Source organism: Charadrius vociferus, unplaced genomic scaffold (assembly GCF_000708025.1).
Source record: "Charadrius vociferus isolate BGI_N301 unplaced genomic scaffold, ASM70802v2 scaffold953, whole genome shotgun sequence".
Classification (NCBI taxonomy): Eukaryota; Metazoa; Chordata; class Aves; order Charadriiformes; family Charadriidae; genus Charadrius; species Charadrius vociferus.
Window position 1 is genome coordinate 707,585 of NW_009647678.1, and position 18,389 is coordinate 725,973.

General features: G+C 45.3%; 1 protein-coding gene across 1 annotated transcript in view; it reads left to right on the forward strand.

Annotated features, from left to right (window-relative positions):
• SLC20A2 (solute carrier family 20 (phosphate transporter), member 2) overlaps nucleotides 1-13,878 on the forward strand; it is a 39,279-nt gene extending 25,401 nt beyond the window's left edge. Inside the window, exons 9-11 of the mRNA XM_009881140.1 lie at nucleotides 6,028-6,213; nucleotides 6,950-7,034; nucleotides 12,698-13,878. Of these exons, the coding sequence (XP_009879442.1) occupies nucleotides 6,028-6,213; nucleotides 6,950-7,034; nucleotides 12,698-12,862 (436 nt within the window). The 3' untranslated portion in view covers nucleotides 12,863-13,878. The remainder of the gene's footprint in view (nucleotides 1-6,027; nucleotides 6,214-6,949; nucleotides 7,035-12,697) is intronic.
• Nucleotides 13,879-18,389: the final 4,511 nt, after the last annotated feature.

Genomic DNA, 18,389 nt, shown 5'->3' on the forward strand with positions numbered 1-18,389 from the left:
TCACAGGAGAAACCCAGGGGGTGACAAGAAGGAGCCACGTGCCCTGGCTTGTGTGAGCAGGCATCTACCCTGGCCTCATGGATTCCAGCCATGGAGGAAGGTGGTTTATTAACATGACAGCAGCAGGAGCCGTGATGCTCCAGCTGAACAGGGGGACCGCAGACCATGCCACCTGCCCGTGTCTGTGCACGCCAAAGTGCAGGTGGTACTGAGGTTTAGCTGGTACGTGCTGTAGGGAGGAGTAACCTGCTTGCAGACATTTCACGGTTGTGCGGGGGATCTCAGTTTTGCCGAGTTCCTGCTGCATAAATTGTTTGAATGCGGCTGCTCTAATTAAATTTCACATGGAGGACTTCAGGACTACCCTTGCGTATTCATACGTAGATATTATAGGAAAAAGGGGTCATTTGTGTTAGAGTCTGCAGGTAATGCCATATAAATTTATAGCACAAGCTTGACAAAGAATGGCTGTCTTATCCAGACGATATAGGCTACGTTACTGAAGACAGGATTTAAAACTATTTCAGAGCTATAGTAAAAATGTTTAGTATTTTTTATATATTTCTGCACATCTCAGTGGTTTTGGGGAATCTGAACTGCTAGCAAATAGGGAATTCATCGTTAAGCAAAGCAATGCACGTGAAACTAGAAAATACCTGCTTGCCCGAAATACAGGGAGAGAAAACTCCTTTCACCTCCCTACAGATTTCGCTAGAGTTTTAGGTCAGACCAGAACCAGCAGTCGGACTCACCTTTTCCCCTCTTTCTAAAGTAAATGCAATGGGATTAAAGGAGGGAAGGGCCAGAACACGGCCAGTATCTCACTGCACACACAGAGCTTAGCAGGATTCAGTCTCCTGGCTAAATAAGGAGTCTAAAGGAGCTATAATAAGGCTGGATTACAAAACAAGTATTTCTTATTTCCTCCCTCAGAGCTGCAGTCAAGATCATTTAGAATATTTAGGAAGCTAATCTGTCCATTACAATTACTGAGAGCAGCCTGAAATCTGATTTCTTCCCTTTTTAACAGCAGTCCATCTTGAAAATGCAGCCAGTGTCCCGAGTAGATTTGAATCTTCACTTGTGTCCTTAATTGTGCAGCTATGTGGCATCTTTGTTGTGCCATGCAGGGAAGCCAGAGAAGAGTAGCAAGAAAAAGCGGGGCTCTGGTGGGCGCAGGAATCCCTCTCCCATCCTGCTGTGACCGGGTTTGCCAGGGGAAGGCTGATGCTGAGGGGCGAGGGGGAGGATGGACCCAACCCTCCAGGGTCCAGGGAGTTGGGGTTTCAGGGCCAGCATTTACAGTACACAGCGATGAGCTGCGGGAAGAAATAAGTAGCCTTCCTGACTCATTAATGCACCCAAAGCTTGCACTTCACAGGGCACAGCTGTGACACACTTCTGTTGTGCTATGGTATACGCACTATTTCAAAACTGTCTGATTATTGGAACTAGGATAAAACTCTGTCAGTGATCTGAGATCTCTGGAGATTAGGACATAATTTTTTCCTGTTGGTACATATGGGCGTAGCTTCCTTGCCCCCTTACTCAACAGGGTGGTGTCTCCAGGCGTAACTGCAGCATATTCAGAAATATCATCATCCCACTTATTTTCCCAGTGGAAAGTTCATTTGTGAAATCCTGGTTTGGGAAATAGTCAAATGACTGGGGATTTTGTAATTATATTTTTAATACTGGAAGCCTAACATAGATTTCTCAGATGTCTCTTTTGCTTGTCATTCAGTTTTAATCAGTGATAATGTATGTGTCAAGCTTCTTTCACTCAACTAGAAGAAGTGGCTAAAACATAATCTGCTTTTTCAGGTAGCAGAGAATCAAAGCATGGTCATCAAGTAGCCTGTAGATTGTGGATTATAATACAAAGTTTATTCAGAGCGTAGCATTCAAATGCAGTTAGATTTTCTTTTTGAGCAACTCATTACTTCCCCCAAATAAGAAGTAGAGAGGTATCAGCAATGTTGCTAGTTCATAAAATATTATGACAAGTTTGATGGGATTTGGCGACAAAGCATTCAGCTGATGGCATCCTTCCATTACTGAAAACCCTTAATTTTTACTAAAAAAAAAAAAGCTTGTAGGTTGTAGTCCTTTGTAGTCCTTGTTCCTCCAGAGAAGGGCCTGGACTTGTGACCCAAAGGTACCTAAAAATCTCTGCGTGTGTGTGTGTGCATGGGAAACTAATTTCTAAGCTTGTCTCATGATAGCTGTATATGTGTGTAGGGGGGTTGTTGGTAATATTATCTGTCTCACAGGGGAGAGGAGAAGCCAACTCTATTTATAGTTGAGATTCACTGTCAAATGCTATATTTCACAACAGCTTTATAAATGGTGCCGGACAGATTCTCAACTGGCACAAGTGAGCAGAAAAGGAGAAGTTGTGCCAGTTCACGTTAGTCGAGAGAGCTAGCGAAATCATCATGAGGGTCAGACAGCACTTCAGAAACACTCAGCAGCGCCGTGACACGCGTCTGCAAGTACGAGCATTGCTGTAGATGGCATTTAATCCTGTATCGCTCAAGGGATACAGGCAGGGAAAGCAAACAGCCCCTACGCACCGCCCCTGCAGCAAAGTCCTGTGCCCTGCCAGTAACCGGGGCTGGCGGGGCCCCGCGGAGATGACAAAAAATAGTGGACATGGAGAACAGACTTCATGACAGGTACACTCAGGTAGTTAGGCTTTTTTCTTCTCCCTCTAAACTGCCACAAATAAGACTTGGAGTTCCAGCACAAAGGAGAGTTAGGTAAGGCAAGTAAAAGAGCTGCGTGGGAGAGTAAAAGAAAATCAGTTCTTGAAAATAGACTTGTGAAATGAGTCTCAGCCAAATGCATGGAAGATTGAGGTCTGCTTTTCTGCTAGTCATGTCTGGAGTCAGATGAGAGAGAACCGGTGGGAAATATTGTGAAAGCGACATCCCAGTCTAGCCAGTGTCCTTGTGGTTCATCTGCTTAGTCAGTTGGATGTAGAAGACATCTGATAACCGCAGAAGGTCTCAAAGCAGAGTCTCTTATCTAACAACACCTTTTTTTTGATGTGTTGTTTCTCTCTTACTCTTCTGTTGGGACCAGTTGTCTTCTGCTGATGAACACTTCCTAGTCCCAAGGATGGTTGATTGCACATGGTCGTGGTAATGTCTCAAAGCTGATGTATGCAGTACCAAGATCCTAGTCTTTGCAATTCGTGAGTCAGACACATTCCTTGTGAGCTTTTGGCAGTTTTGTGGTGGGACAGGCGTAACGGCTTCTTCTAGAACTGTTCTCCATTCGCATAGGAAGAGTTGATACCACAAGCTTCTGGGACTGGACCTACTGAACAAATCCAGAAGCCGAAGGAGCCCTCTGAAGAGCCATGACGGTGATAGATGGGAGCCACTGGCTGTGCACCACTGCCCGTTTGCTGGCTGTTGGTAGCCACTTGCAGTATTCAGGCTGGCAGATGCCATTATCCCTAGGAGCTGAACGTTTAAGTCACATTAAACGTGATTTACAGGGAGAGGAGAAATGTCTCTCTGGTATAGATAGCCAGTGGTGCAGATACCCACAAAGGAAAATGCAGTTAATTACCTTTTTGCCTTTCCAAGCATGTATGGATCCAGTGCTCCTCTGCTTTCTTTTCCTACAGGGAAGGTGTCAGAAGTGCTGCCTCTGTGAGCACAGTGTCATCTCTTCTGATCTGTTGGGCAGCATCAGCCATTCAGATCCTCCAAGGCTAAGCATAAGTCAGCAGAGTTTTGCCTTGCCTTCTGTAGCCACAAATGAGAAAATAACCTTTTCTTCAAGGATTAAGCTTAGTTGATTCACAGAGGTGTAGCATTTGCAAATAATTAAAACTGGATTTTGTACAGAAGAGCGTAGTTTGCTGCTGTAGTTTTTGAAGCCTTTTCTGTCTTCCCATTTACATTAGGACTGACGAATATCCATCCATAATCTCTTCAGAACAGTCAGGAATCAGAGCCTGGGCTCGCTCCGAATGTACCTGTTATTTTCAACAGGGAGGTTGTCCCCGTGTCATACGGCACTAGAAGAAGGGATGATCAGTTTTCCCTTTATGTATCTGATCAAGTTTTAGTTGCCTTTATCCAGCCTTCTGCATCCATCAGTTTCCAGTACAGCAAATTACCTTTCTTTTTCTATGCACAATAAGGCATTTAAATGTGCAAGTAATTTATTCCCCACCTGAAAAGACTGGTCAAGAAGTTGAGGATCAACTTAAAAATATTAAAAATGCATCAATCAAGAATCTCTTCTTCCTCGAAGGTAAAATAATTCTTGTATTTAGGCACTAAGGACTTTTCACATACTGTCCTTTTACTCACTCAAAAACTCAACAAATCAAATGCATACTCAGGCACAGTATCAGACCAGAATTTCAAAGTATTTCTGCTAGTGGAAATCACTCTTTATTTGAAGCATATGTAGTTCTTCACCATACTACTCAATGTCTTCAAACCCACTGGATTTTATTGTCCATGTTAGTTCACTAATTTATTTCCAGCATCTTTCTCAAAATCCGTAAGAATTATTCATTCCTGTTTATATCAAAGAGCAGTTTTAAGTACTTTTGTTTGCCTCACAGCTTGAATGTTATTGTGTGTGTTTACAAGGGAAGATTCCTTCCCAGTTACTTTGCTCCAGGATTGCTTCTCGGGGTTCAGAACTTGATTTCACAAGGACCAGATGAAGGAAGAGGGTCCTGTGTTGCTTAGGTGCACCGAGCTGTGCAAGGCTGAGGACCCTCGTCACTTGGCAATCAGCGCTCGGCCCCTAGCACCTCCGATCTGGTAAAGATGGGATTCAAGTAAATCATTAACTGTTGGTTACGGTGGCTTGCACAACATTTGACGTTAAAACTGGCCCTTACTCCATTTGTGTGCTTTGGAACGAGACCAGGAACTAAATTTAGCTGGTTCTGGCTGCAGGGCGAGCATAGCTGTCGGTCCTGCCTGTGGCGCTCGCTGCGACCCGCTCTCCTTATCGGTTTACAAAGAGGGGAGCTTCCTGTTGGTTTTCAGACTTTTGGAATGACATTGGACAGGTTTGCTCTGCTTTTCGTGTGATTATTTAGACATAAGTGCAGCTCTGCCTTGTTTCTTATGCTTTTTTGGTTGTGGATAAATGCTGCTCAGAAGGGCAGGCAGCTACTCAGTTTAGCAAAAGAGCTGCAAAAACTAAGGGATGTCAAAGTTCTTTTCTGCTTTTTAGTACTTAAGCCTCTAAAGTAACTGGATAGCAGCTTTCAAGTTTTTCGTCTAACTCTCACGTCTAGAAACTTGATGCTGTTTTAGGGTAAAGTCAGAAGTCTCACTTCAGGCACTGGAGACTCCAGCCACCAATATTGGGTGACCTGCATTAGGAGCGGGGACTTCAGTGTTGCTGACCTTCAGTGTTTGTCTAGATAGCAGCAGCAGGGTAGCAAAAAGGGCTTACGCCAGCTCTGTGTCACCAAGGAGTCCTCTCTGATCCAGTCCAACTAGCTCTACAACATGTTTAAAGCAGACTAAGTCACCTTCCTGGCTGCACTCTGATGATACCTCCAAATATTACAGGTTGTCAGACTAAATTGTATTTGTATCTTCTGGTCTGCAATGGTAATTTTGTTCATTAATTTCCCTCTTTGACAAAAAGAGCTAATTTAGTACTTGAATTTTAAAGATGCAGAGCTCTTGAATTGTTAAATTTTGAGATAATTTCAGCGCAGTACAGAAGATACTGGGTTTTGTCCCGGAACAGACATAATGACCGACTGACATTTCAGGAAACGATTTGTAAAAGAGAAACTCCTTTCAGCATTTGCTATAGTTATCAGTGATGAAGTGACAACTGAAAAACCAACATGATAAAGAGTCCTCTGCTGCAGCCTTTCCAAGCGAGAAAGGGTGTTGCCTGTAGGGTCAAGTCAGAGCAGTGCCGCACGCACGATGAAGAAAAATCACGCAGAAAATAAGAGACTTCTTTCAAGGCAATTATCTGCGTTTTTATAACTCAGGCGATGTTTTTCTGTTCCTCCAGCAATGCCATTGGTCCCCTTGTCGCACTCTGGCTTATCTATGAGCAAGGTGGTGTAATGCAAGAAGCGTCGACTCCCGTCTGGCTGCTGTTTTATGGAGGTGTTGGGATCTGTGTCGGTCTCTGGGTCTGGGGTAGAAGAGTTATACAGACCATGGGTAAAGACCTCACTCCAATCACACCATCAAGGTATGTGCACAGTTGTCTTTACAGTTGTGTGAACTTTGTGTGTGAACCAATGGGAAAAATTGCCGCTCCAGTATTTTGTCTGTAATGCCGTTTGCTGAATTTGCTGTGGTTTGATATTGATGATAACTTGGCTTCGACTTCTCCGTCTTTCTAAAAAAGGAAAGAAAAAAAGGAGGAAAAGGAGAGAAAGAAAGAATTAGAAAAAGAGTGAATGAGAAAAAGAAAGAGGAAGAAAGAGAGAAAGGAAAAAAGATAACCCTGTAAACTAATACTGAATGCATTTGAGGCATAGAGGTCTACGTGAACAGTCTTCTGCTGATGACCTAATTAACGTGGTAGAAAGTGCATTTGGAAATGGCAACATTACAGTGGCTTTCCCAGTGCGCTTCAGACTATTAAAACCATATGTATTTATTACAGTAATTTTCATCCTCAATGCATACTTGACCTCTGCTGGTGCTTAACTGAATTACTAATTAAGCATGATTCACCGCAGTGTAGAGTAGTAGAAGTCCCTGACGCAATGAGCTGTGCAGCCGGGTTACTACAGAGGACTGGCCTGTGCCGTTCCCATTATTCAGCCCTTTCTTGTTCTCTTAACTTATTCCTATGACAAAAATCAGTCGGAGATAAAACAGTCTAAAGGAGAAACGGGTAAGACTTTGGCACGCTGCATGGTATCAGTCCGAGCTGATGCAAAGAGTGATTGTGAAGTGTTTTCTTATGCTTCCCGCAGTGGATTCACTATTGAGTTGGCTTCGGCGTTCACAGTTGTGGTAGCTTCCAATGTTGGACTTCCTGTCAGTACTACACACTGCAAGGTATGCCTTTGCCCAGCGACTGCAGTCAAGGCAGTCTGGACTATTCATCTTAAAATTGTGCTGCTCGAGCCAGCGGATAATGGCACGGCGAGGGGAAAACAGCGCTTGCGGAGGATGGTTAGGTGGAGGGGCCTCAGTGCGTCTCAGTCGTGCCAGCGACACTGGAAAACAATCAGGCTTCCAAAAAATGCATTAGAATTGTCGCAGTAAAGTCGCTGCAATCGGGCACAGCGTGAACTCCATCGCTGTGGTTAAAGAAAAAACAGCACTTACAAAAATGTGACCTCAATTTTAAAGCAAACGATTACAAGGAAGAACCTGGTTTCCTCCAACGGTGCCATTTGAACCTGGTCAGGTAGCGTTTCTCCCTTGTTCAGAGGCTGCGCACCATTCATCATTTATACTTCACTTTCTTGATAAGTGCATGGCATGGGATTTCCTGCATATAACTCTTTTACTACAGGTTTTCCATCTGTCTTTTTTTTTTTTTTTTTATTTCTTCACAGTGGATTTTGCATTGAAGTAATGTGTGCGCTAACGGTACTTGTAGCCTCAAATGTGGGTATTCCAATAAGCTCCACCCATTGCAAGGTATTGGAGTTTGCAGTGATCACATCAGTAAATCACATCACTAGGACAAACCATAACAAAATACGAGAGATACCGATTGTTGCAGATTGCCTTCACTATGCGATGCGCCGTGCAGACAGCGATCGCAAAATAAGCCGGTATGGCTAAGCAAAGTCAGCATTATAAGTAATTGCACAAAAGTCTGGAACGTCTTTCACCCTTATGTGATCGTATTGAACTAATATAGACATATTACAATAATGTAGACTCGTAGTTTGTGTGATCCCAGTTACATTTATTTTAGAGCCACCTGTAGAAAAAAACTGCTACATCATTAAGCTAATATTTTAATGTCTCTCTTCTTTTAAACCAACTTGTCCTCACTTTTGTGCATTATAATAGAGAATCTGGCCCTTGTAATTAGTTCTTTGAACAAGGTTGTTGGCTTTTTTTTTTTTTAAAAAAAAAGACCAGTTTGAAGTATAGGTACAGGTTGGGTAATGAGCAGAATTTAATTGTCATATGATATGCTGTGCGAGAAGATATTTATATTGCTCATAGGCAACAGGGAGCATGTGGACATTTACACTGCTGGAAGAACATAGTGGGAACTTGGAATTCTGTTCCCCAGGAAATTCCCGTGTCAAATATCCCATCTTTCTTTCCTTTGCTTCCCCACGGACTCCCAAGCTCTTGGATACGCAAAGCCCTCTGTGTTCCTCACCCTCTGGCAGGGCATGGGGAAGCCCCTGTGAATTCAGAGACCCTGGAGCGGTAAAGCCCCTCTGCTTTGGGACATCACCAAGTCCTACAAAGAGCCTGATCCTGTAAGATTCCCTACGGCACCCTAGGGACCTTGGAACCCTTCAAGCTCCGGCTGAAACTGGCAGGTTTTTGGGGCTAACTGCTCTACGGCGTGGCAGGCGGGTTGGCAAGAAGCCGGGCATCCTTGCGTGTGACATTGACCTGGTTTCCAGTGAAAGAGTCAATGAAATCCACACATCCTGCAAAATGCCCCAAGTTGGTTCAATTGGCCTTTTTCTAGTGAAAACCATTTCTTCAGAAAGCCTGCCTCTATTGCAAAATCATTTCTTTCTTCTGCTGTAGAGCTCTTTGAGAAGCAGCCAAGACTGAGCTGCTCTGAAAGGCCGTTTAGATTTCCTGGCGTTGGCCAAACTCTGGTTCCTCTGAATCAAGTAGGGAGGGGAAAAAATAATAACAATGTGATCCACTTCTAAAAATGCTATCCTGAAACCGCCTCCCTTTAAGCTGACTGGTATATCAAATGTGTGATGAAGAATTTGACAGGGAGAATAATACAGCTTTGATTATCCCAGTTGCGTGCCTGAAGCACTTCTAGCCAACTGTCGTAAAAGAGAAAATACACTTTGGTGCAGACAAATAGACTAAATTTAAAAAGAAAATGTCTTGGAAGCCATAAGCTAATGAGGGGGCGGCATTAGGAGGTATTCATTGACTCAACGCAGTTAAAAGCTTGATCTTTTCTAAATGCAGAGCAAAATAATTCTTTTTAAAAAATACTTCCATAAAAGCAGTTAATGTGGTTAGTCTGTGTCTGCTCCCTGTAGTTTGCTGTATCTCATTAGAAGGATCATTCTTAATGGGAAGATTCACTTGGCAATAGGATTAGACTGTTCCAGGATGTCACATTATTATAACTGACTCTGTGTTTCAGCAAAATGAGATCCTGAGTTGAAAGATCCTAAGTGATCAACACAATGTAAAGCAAACACTTGTAGCAGATGTACTCCTTGTTTCCTTTGAAGGCTCAGTGAAGGAATAAAAGAACTATTATATATCATTTATTCCTTGGGAAAATGCCTCTCTGAAAGTGCTGTCAGCCATTGAGACAGAAATACCTTCTTAAAAATCAGCAGAAAAATTATTTTGCTCTAGAAATCAAAAGAAAACAAGTTCAAGGTGAGCCTCATCCTAAGCCACTAGCATCAGGGAGTAGGAATTATTCTTTTCCCCAACATTTGCTCCACAGCAAAATAGCATTTGCTAAAGTGGGAGCCCTGCTGAAGGGGAGTCAGTCAACTGAGTGTGCAGCAACTTGATAAACTGATGGCAAAGAAGGAGCAGCATGAAAGACCTTAGGTGGAGGGAGACCTTTTCAAGGTGAACCAGTAGAGTGTGATGAAAAATGGAGACCACAAGTATGAAGGAAAGCTCTCAGCAGCAGTTTTCAGGTCTTAGAGCAGCTGTGGTGACAAACTGGAGATTGGTAGTAGGAAGAAAAGAATTAGCTTCTGAGAAAGATTCGTCAAGCCCTCTCAGACCAGGAGTCGCATTCAGTCCTAAATCAGAGGCTTTGGTCTGCATGAGGTAGCCACCGTGCAATACGCCTGTCCTAAACCTACAGCCCAGCAGCTTTGCCATGAGCCAAAGGGGAGAGGAAAGTCCCTCTGAAGGCCTCCAAGTCAAGAGGGCCTGAGGGAAAGACCTAACCTTTTGAGCCTCCAAAGGAATTATAGAGTGTGAACGCGGTAGCTACGTTGCCGTGCCTGCATCTGTTCGACCTCCCATGGGGTTTAGCACTGAAAAGCTGGTGTGGTGTGAATGCACACCTTGCCTTTCTGCTACCCGGGTAGGCAAGTGATCGTACGGAGTCCTACACATAGTGCACGTTATTTATTCTAAGACATGAGATGTAGAAAGAAATGGGCATTTCTCACCTGTAACAGACTGAACATGTTCACGTATGGATAAAATCAGAGTGCAGGAGTTAAATGCTTTTTCTGTGCAAAAGCCACTTTGCTGAGGTCGTACTGTCAGCTGCGGTTTGCTATTAGGATTTTGGGGTTCTGAAAACTATTCCGTGTGTTGCCGTGATGGAATTGTCATGTTCTGTGTGTTATTATGATACGCCGTTGCACAGGAACAAGAGACCCAAAAGCATTTCTGTAATGCTTTAAGCAGAGCATACTGAAGGCAAACTGCACTGGTTTCAAACCAATCTCAACGTAGATATCATCTGAAATTCTGCAGACGGTGTAGTGTTCCTACACCCAAGTTTTAGCTACTCCTCTAACCTCTAGTCCATCAAAATCACTATTAATAAACTAAACTTTAACAATGTTTAAAACAGATTACCAATGCCATCATTGCTGATACCTTTTAAATTTCAGGAAGGACTCGGGAGATTATCGTACGTAGACTGCAGGCTCACTCAATAAGCAATGCTTCTTGTTGCAAGCATGACAGACGGATGCTAAGGACGTGCAAAATGTAAAGCAGAGCCTAACAGCTGAGCTGCTGAAAAACCAAATGCTGTTTCCTTGGGTCAATGTTTTGATAGAGTCAGAAGCGTGGGGTTCCTCTTAGCTGGGCACCTCCTTAATACACTTACACCTCCTAAATACAGAATAGCCTATTGTCCACTCAAAGGGTATTCAGATTAAATATTATCTAACAGATTTCTTTTTTGGATGAAGCTTTAGACCAAGGCCTTTTCAGTCTTAGAATATCAAGTTTAGTTTTCCCTTGTTCTGTCACAGGCATTTTTGAGAGTCTTATTTCCCTACAGTTACAGAGTCTTCCACAAATAACTCCTTTCTCCAAACATAAATGTTAAGCAGTAGTTAGAAGTTAAGTGGGTGTTAACAAAAGATGAGGATTTGATACCTCCATCCCTTCTCTCCCTGCTTCCCTATCCTCCCAGCATTTCTCATTTTCCTGGCTCCGCATACGGGGAGCAGCCCATCTTCTAATCTATTGGCAGGGACTGATGCTCCCATTAAGAAAACAAGCAGGGAAGGGGAAGCAGGGATGGCATTTCAGGGAGCAGGAGCCCGGCTGTGTTTTGGAGTTTCCTTTCCTTCAAAACAGGATATTCCTTCCACGTTTCTTGCTGCTTTACCATGTGCTTCAAATAGACTTGCACTGATTTACACGTTTTTCTTAATGGCACAGAGGGCCACTTCCAGGGCAAAAAGAAAACGCAGCATTTCTTAAATTTTTGCATCATTTTTCACTGGAAATGTTTTTCTCTCCAGTTCTTTCTTAAAAAATAATATATTCGGTTTATACCTGAGCTTACTAACTGAAAATACATCTGAAGGAAGAAAAGGTTGTAGCTTTGCCCATCCTGCAGTGTGTTTTGTCTTCAAAAACACTGGCCTACCCAGCTGCCCTGGTAGCAGTGCCTTCAAAGGATATTTTGGTGGTTTATCCATTCCGCACCTGAAGCCAGACCTCCTGATGTCCATGCAGTTTACACACCCTATAGCATCAGGCTGATGTCTTTGTCCACAGGGAGGATCTGAGCTGTGGATGCTTTTGCTTGGCTGGCTGGTCCAGAAGGGCTGGTTTTCCTCGGAGCGCTCGGCGTGATGAGTTTGATGTAGGGCTGCTGTACTGGGTCTAATTTACGCTGGCTGTCTGTCCCCTGCCAAGTTACCATCGCTGTTACAGGGTGGCTCAGCTGCTTACATTGCTCTTGCTGTTCTGTTTATAGCCTGTAGCATTGAAATATATAGGTACTGTTTACAGTCAGCTCTGTAGGGCATGCTATAAGCTACAGAGGTAAGCAGCTGCTGAGTGAACAGGCAGGACATCCCAAACCAGCAAGAGGACAGGCAGGTGGGATGGGAACCATACTAGCTATCCCGACCTGCCCCATGCCACACTCTCCGTCAGAGCCTTAAAAACAATTTTCCTGGTGTTTTCATGATTTAGACCACAGTCTGGCCAGACTTGGTGGATGCTTGCCCTCTCTCCTACAGACTGCGTCAGGCACTGGGTGGGTGGAGGGCTGCCTTGGTTGCACTCATGGCTGATCCAGGACCTAGCAGGGCAGAGAAAAATCCACAAGTGTATTTATTCTCCTTTGGCTGACCCCGAGACCCATGATAAACAGGACATCACTGAAAAATAAAGGTTAAAGCACCCTGGAAGTGTCGCTCTCCTCCCACCCCACCAGAACAGAGCCATCGTCATCATCAGGGGCTCTGTTATCTCAGCATTGCTTGGTATCAGCTGACTGGCATTGGTGTGGCCATGGGCATGTTATGGGCGCTCGGAGCTACCCCTCACATTTTGTCTTTCTCTGTCTTCCCTGCGCTCCCAAGGTCGGCTCTGTGGTAGCCGTCGGCTGGATCCGTTCCAAGAAAGCCGTCGACTGGCGCCTTTTCCGCAACATCTTCCTGGCGTGGTTTGTGACTGTGCCGGTGGCCGGCTTGTTCAGTGCCGGGGTGATGGCGCTGCTGATGTACGGGATCCTGCCTTACGTCTGAAGAGCCTCCTCCGCTGGGAAAAGGGGAAACGGCCAAGCTACTACCAAGGGGAGAAGTGTTCCCATGAAAGAACCAGTCAGAGAGGATCCATCTTCCATATCTAACTTCTTATCTACTGTACATAACAATGTGTCATATTGGTGACATGGTGATGTGGTGCCATTTCTTATATATTAAAGAAATATATATGCATATAGTAGGTAACAATACCTAAGTTATATTATCAGTGGGGTGAAAATAATTGCCTAGAATTTAATATTTAGTAAAATTTGTACATAGTGTATCATTTTGGTGGCAATTTTTTAATCTTTTGAAGAAGAGTATGGATTAGGAAATGTTTCTTGTCCATTTGATATAAGAAGAAGCGAGGTACAGGACTGCGTAACATGAATTTTTTTAAAGCTATTAAGATACTGGAACAAAATAAAACGTGCAGAAGTGCTTTTCATAAAATAACTTTGTTCATATCATATTGATCTTTGTGTATCATAGTGTGCTGGTTATGGCTGCGCAAATACTTACAAACGGTAACTTCTAAATGGTGCATTTCCCTTATATATATTTTGGATAAGAAAGTTTAGGAAGTACCAAAGAAGCAGGGGAATAGCTTGCCGATACTATGTTGTTGTCTACACGTGTGGACGTGTGTTGTGTTTTCCCACCTCTAATGCAACGTTGTTTTCACCAAGCTCCCGCCAGTGAGGCTGGGATAGTACTGTTCATGTCTTAATGTAACTTTAAAAAAAAAAAGAAAAAAAAAAAGCACACACAAAAAAGTTAGTTCTCGTTACTTAGTAGGCAGACCACAGTTCTCCACATTAGCTGATAGTAGACCAATTTCATTTTGTGGGTTGAATTTGAAGTAAGTCACTGCTTACCGTCTACCTTTCCCCTTCAAGTCCCAGCTCCCGGTTGCCCTGCTATCAATTCCAGTGGGAGAACGGACCATCACTCTCCCCTTTTTCTGTCCATCCATCCACCGCCACACACTCTCAGGTACAGGAGCGGGACCGTGGGGGCACGGCGCCCCTACGTACAGAAGCAAAGGGCAGCAGTGGGTAGGAAACGGGCTTAGGCCCGATTTTGTGGTTGAAGGTATGGGCGCCCGCAGGAGTGGTGACCCGCAGAGGGGCCGGCGTGAGGAGCATGGCAAGGATGCGAGCAGATGCTGGGTGTCCCCCCAACACGTCCCGTCCCACACCACAGCCTGCCAGCCTCCTGCTGTGCTGCCGACCGTGAGGAGGGGACGGGAGCCTGGCCCTGCGTGAACGGAGGTTGCGTGGTAACCAGCATTTGGGATGAGATTTTTTCACGGCAGCTCAGGGGGAAATGGCTAGCTACATCCCCTGCACGGCTTTGGAAAGCACACTTGGGTGAAAGTTACTGTTTCATGGGTGGGAGGCAAAGGGCAAAGGGTGCCTGGAGGAGGTTGGGAATCTATTACTGTTTAAATGCTGCTAAAATTTTGATAAAACGTTCTTGGTACTCCATTGTGACTTTTCCATTGGTCATTCATACTAAATTTATAATAAAAAGATAAACAGCCCCTATCACTGTTTGCCTCTTGGGTTTTTCGAGCGTTACTCAGCCATGCCAGCCGTCAGGGGAAGGCTCCACAGGCAGCTTGGCATCTGCCGCCTTTTGTTCTTTGTCCGCTGAGGTTGGTGGGGATGAAACCATGCTCTGTGCGGCCCTGACAAAACCTCTCTTTTCTTCCTGCAGTCCCGGCGGCCCCAGCGCCCAGCCCTGGCTCTGCCCGGGGCTTGGCTCACGGGCATCTCCCCGCTGAGGTTCGGGAGCTCGGGGGCTGCTTCGGAAGCACTCGCAGGCTCTGACTGCTTCCCTAAGCCTAACTCTCCTTTTTGGGGCTCCGTAAGCATTCCCATCGCTGCGACGCCGTGGTGCTTGGTTTCCAACCCCTCTGACACCCTTGAGCCATGGTGAAAATAGCGCTGGCAAATGGGTGGGACTGATAGGCAGTGGCTGAGTGACCAGAGCAGCCAGTAAACCCACGAAGACAATTTGGGACCTGCAGAAAAGGGTGGAAGGACTCACCCTACCTTAACACCTGCACAAACAAATGCCCGCCCGGTGGCCCAGCAGCTTGCCACCTTGTTTTACCTACAGAGACAAGCCAGACTTCTCTTACCCCACCGGCAGGGACCCAGCTGCAGCCCTGCCAGATGCAGGCAGCGTGCGGAAGGCTGTGCCGGCTCCGGGGGTATGTGCTAATCCCCCAGCACACGCAGCTGGGCGTCTGTCAACACACACATCTATGAATAAAACTGTTATGAGAGAAATGGCCAGCAAGGAAGCATCTCCAAAATATCTCCACCCCAAATACAATAACCTTTAATCCGGAGGAAAACCCGAAGTGGCTTTCTCTACGCCACAGAGGTGTCCTTTGCCACCCCAGGGAAGCAGAATTGCCACGGGAGAACCACAGCTCATGAAATGCCCTGCAAATATGGGCACGGTTAAAATGTCCGTGGCTCAGGCAGAAATCAAAATAGGTACAGGTCTATTTTCAGAGCAAGAAGTGGTGGATTTTTTGCATTTTTGCAGCAGTGCGGGGGCTCTGTGGGGCCCAAGAGCTGAGCCTCATTTAGCCAAGACCCATTTAGCAAGCAGACCTCAACAGAGGCATGGGATGCTTTGCATCCCTCAGGGCTGGCCCGTCCCCTGAACGGGTGCTGTGGCAGAGGTTTTCCCACCATACTTCACGGCCATGAGGGCTACAGCCCTGGGCAGGGCACAGGACTTCATGGTTGCCATCAGGCAGACCTTGCTGTGTGCTGGGGAGGAGCATGCGCAGGCTGCCGGGGGCTGGATGCTCACCTTTCAGGATGAAAAGGGCTGGATGCTCACCTTTCAGGGCATGAAACAGATCAGGATGTAAGAAGAAGCCTGATGGAAATATTTATTACAAGGAAAAGTTCTTTTAACTGAGGAAATGCAGTCCAAATTTCAGAAACCAAAGTGTCTACTGTGGCCCATGGACCAGTGGTAAAATCCTTGACTCGAACCAGCCTGAGAAGGAGAGCCAGCTGGCAGGGTATGAAGGTGCTAATAGGCTCTAATTACCCTCATCAACCTCTCCTGGTACCTCCAGCCTCCACCCTATTTGCTTGCCAGATTTAGTAGCTTGCCCTGGGACTTGTGTTATCCTTGCATGTTTGTCTGATGGTCACTGGGACATGTTCTTGCCACCAACCCTGTTCTGCTTGTGCTGCTTGGCAGCGTATGAAAAGGGCTGGATGCTCACCTTTCAGGGCATGAAACAGATCAGGATGTAAGAAGAAGCCTGATGGAAATATTTATTACAAGGAAAAGTTCTTTTAACTGAGGAAATGCAGTCCAAATTTCAGAAACCAAAGTGTCTACTGTGGCCCATGGACCAGTGGTAAAATCCTTGACTCGAACCAGCCTGAGAAGGAGAGCCAGCTGGCAGGGTATGAAGGTGCTAATAGGCTCTAATTACCCTCATCAACCTCTCCTGGTACCTCCAGCCTCCACCCTATTTGCTTGCCAGATTTAGTAGCTTGCCCTGGGACTTGTGTTATCCTTGCATGTTTGTCTGATGGTCACTGGGACATGTTCTTGCCACCAACCCTGTTCTGCTTGTGCTGCTTGGCAGCGTGCCCTACGCCGGTGAAGTTGCTGTGGCATGGTAACCTGTGTGTCCTGGTTTGTCCACCTCAATGGATCAGCCCTGTTCTTCCAGCACCCCGCTGCTGGCCTCCTGCCCCCAAGGTTAGTGCCCTGTGCACTAGTGACTGGTTAGACTGGCTGAGCACCCCTTGGGGTAGGGGGTCTGCCCATGCCACAGGTACTAAGACTTATTCTGCTGTTGGTAACTTAATGCTCCCTGCAGGTTCCTGTGTGGTATGAGAGCCCAGAAAATGCAGCTGGGGAACGCGTAGGCAGGGCAACATGAAGGCACAGGACCCTTAGTTTGTTTGCAGTTGAGAGACTTGGGTTGCTTTGTGAGAGCTCCTAGCCCAAACATGGGGACCTGGGTGCCCCTGGACCGCAAGGTGGCAGAGCAAGGGCTTTAAGAGAAGCCACTGATACTGAAAAAGACTTGGACAGATACGTTTTAGGGTCTTGTGCTGTTTATGTGCTGCTGCTTCTCTAGGGTAGGCAACTGATGAGAAAAGGGGGTTTTTTGAAAGGTTTAAGGACCTCTGGTTTTGTGTTCTTCCTTTTGTTGAGCATGCTTTAGTGATACTAATGAGACGGCCTGATGGATCTGATGGAGCATTGATTCCATCTCCTGGTCGACAAAAGAAAGTCTGAATTGGAGTAAGACTTCATTGCCACTGTGAGGCTTTGTAAGCTCCTTCTTCTGAGCAGTAAAGCAGAACAGAAAGGAATTACAAAGAACAAACACATGAACTGTGCTTTTTCCAGAGTTTAAAGGTGAAGTTGTACAAATATCAGAAACTAATTAAGCTGACTGTGTGATATTTAGTTATCTTAGATCCTAGGAGAAAAATTGATTTCTGTTGCACTGAATTAAATTACATTTTCATACTGATTGACACAAGCAGACTTTGCTTCTACTTCTCTTGGAAAAGTAACCATTATCTGACTTCAGTTCTTAACCAGGCTGCTGAACTTCTGCAGTGGTGCTATTTTAGCACTGTATTGATGAAGAAACACTTTGTCCAGGGGTAACATTGGTCTGAAAGATCTTATATGCACATTACATCACTTTTCCCACAAAGTGCAGTTTTCAAAAGGGCATTATTTATCCTAAGTGAAACAGTATTATTAACTTGCACAAATACGCTGTGCTGTTACCAGCTTCCAGGTGTGCAGAAGCTTTTTGTGTGAGGGGGTGAATGCAAGAAACAAAAGCTTGTTTCCTTCCTTAACTGCAATCAGCTTTTAAAACAAAGTTGGTGCCTGGAAACCAAGCACAAACACATGTTTGAGTTGCACGGCTCCTTGCATCTCCCCAGCTGAAGCACACAGCCAACTTCAGGAAGATGAGCCTTAATCTCCTGGCTGGACTCATGTCAGCTGCAAGAACGCTGCTGAGCTGCAAGGGTCCTAAAGGCCACCAGTGGGGCATGTGTATAGTGTATGTGGGGGACAACACCCGCTTTAGCCCACTGACTGGCCTGCTTTCCTCTGGGGTCTTTCCTTCCATGACCTCTTCCACTGTAGGCTGGTGTAAGCATGAATTAATTGGACTCATGTACAAGACTCACACCATGACTTCTCATCTGATAGAAACCCCAAGCTCAAGGATGTGACATCTGCTACTGTGCAGCAATGGTGACACGGTGCAAGTATTTACTGTAGATCATTATTCATTGCTGTGCTTCAGAGGGAGGAAAAGGAGTGGCAGGTGTCCAGCTGATGGCCAGTCCTCTTCATTGCCAAGTCGCAGTCAGCTCCTGGATGGGATCTTCCATGCATAGCGCATGCCAATTCCTTTGCTGTGACCTCTTCATGCAGCTACAGAATCTAAGATGCTGCTGAAGAATAGGATCCTCATTTCTGATCTCTCATTGTA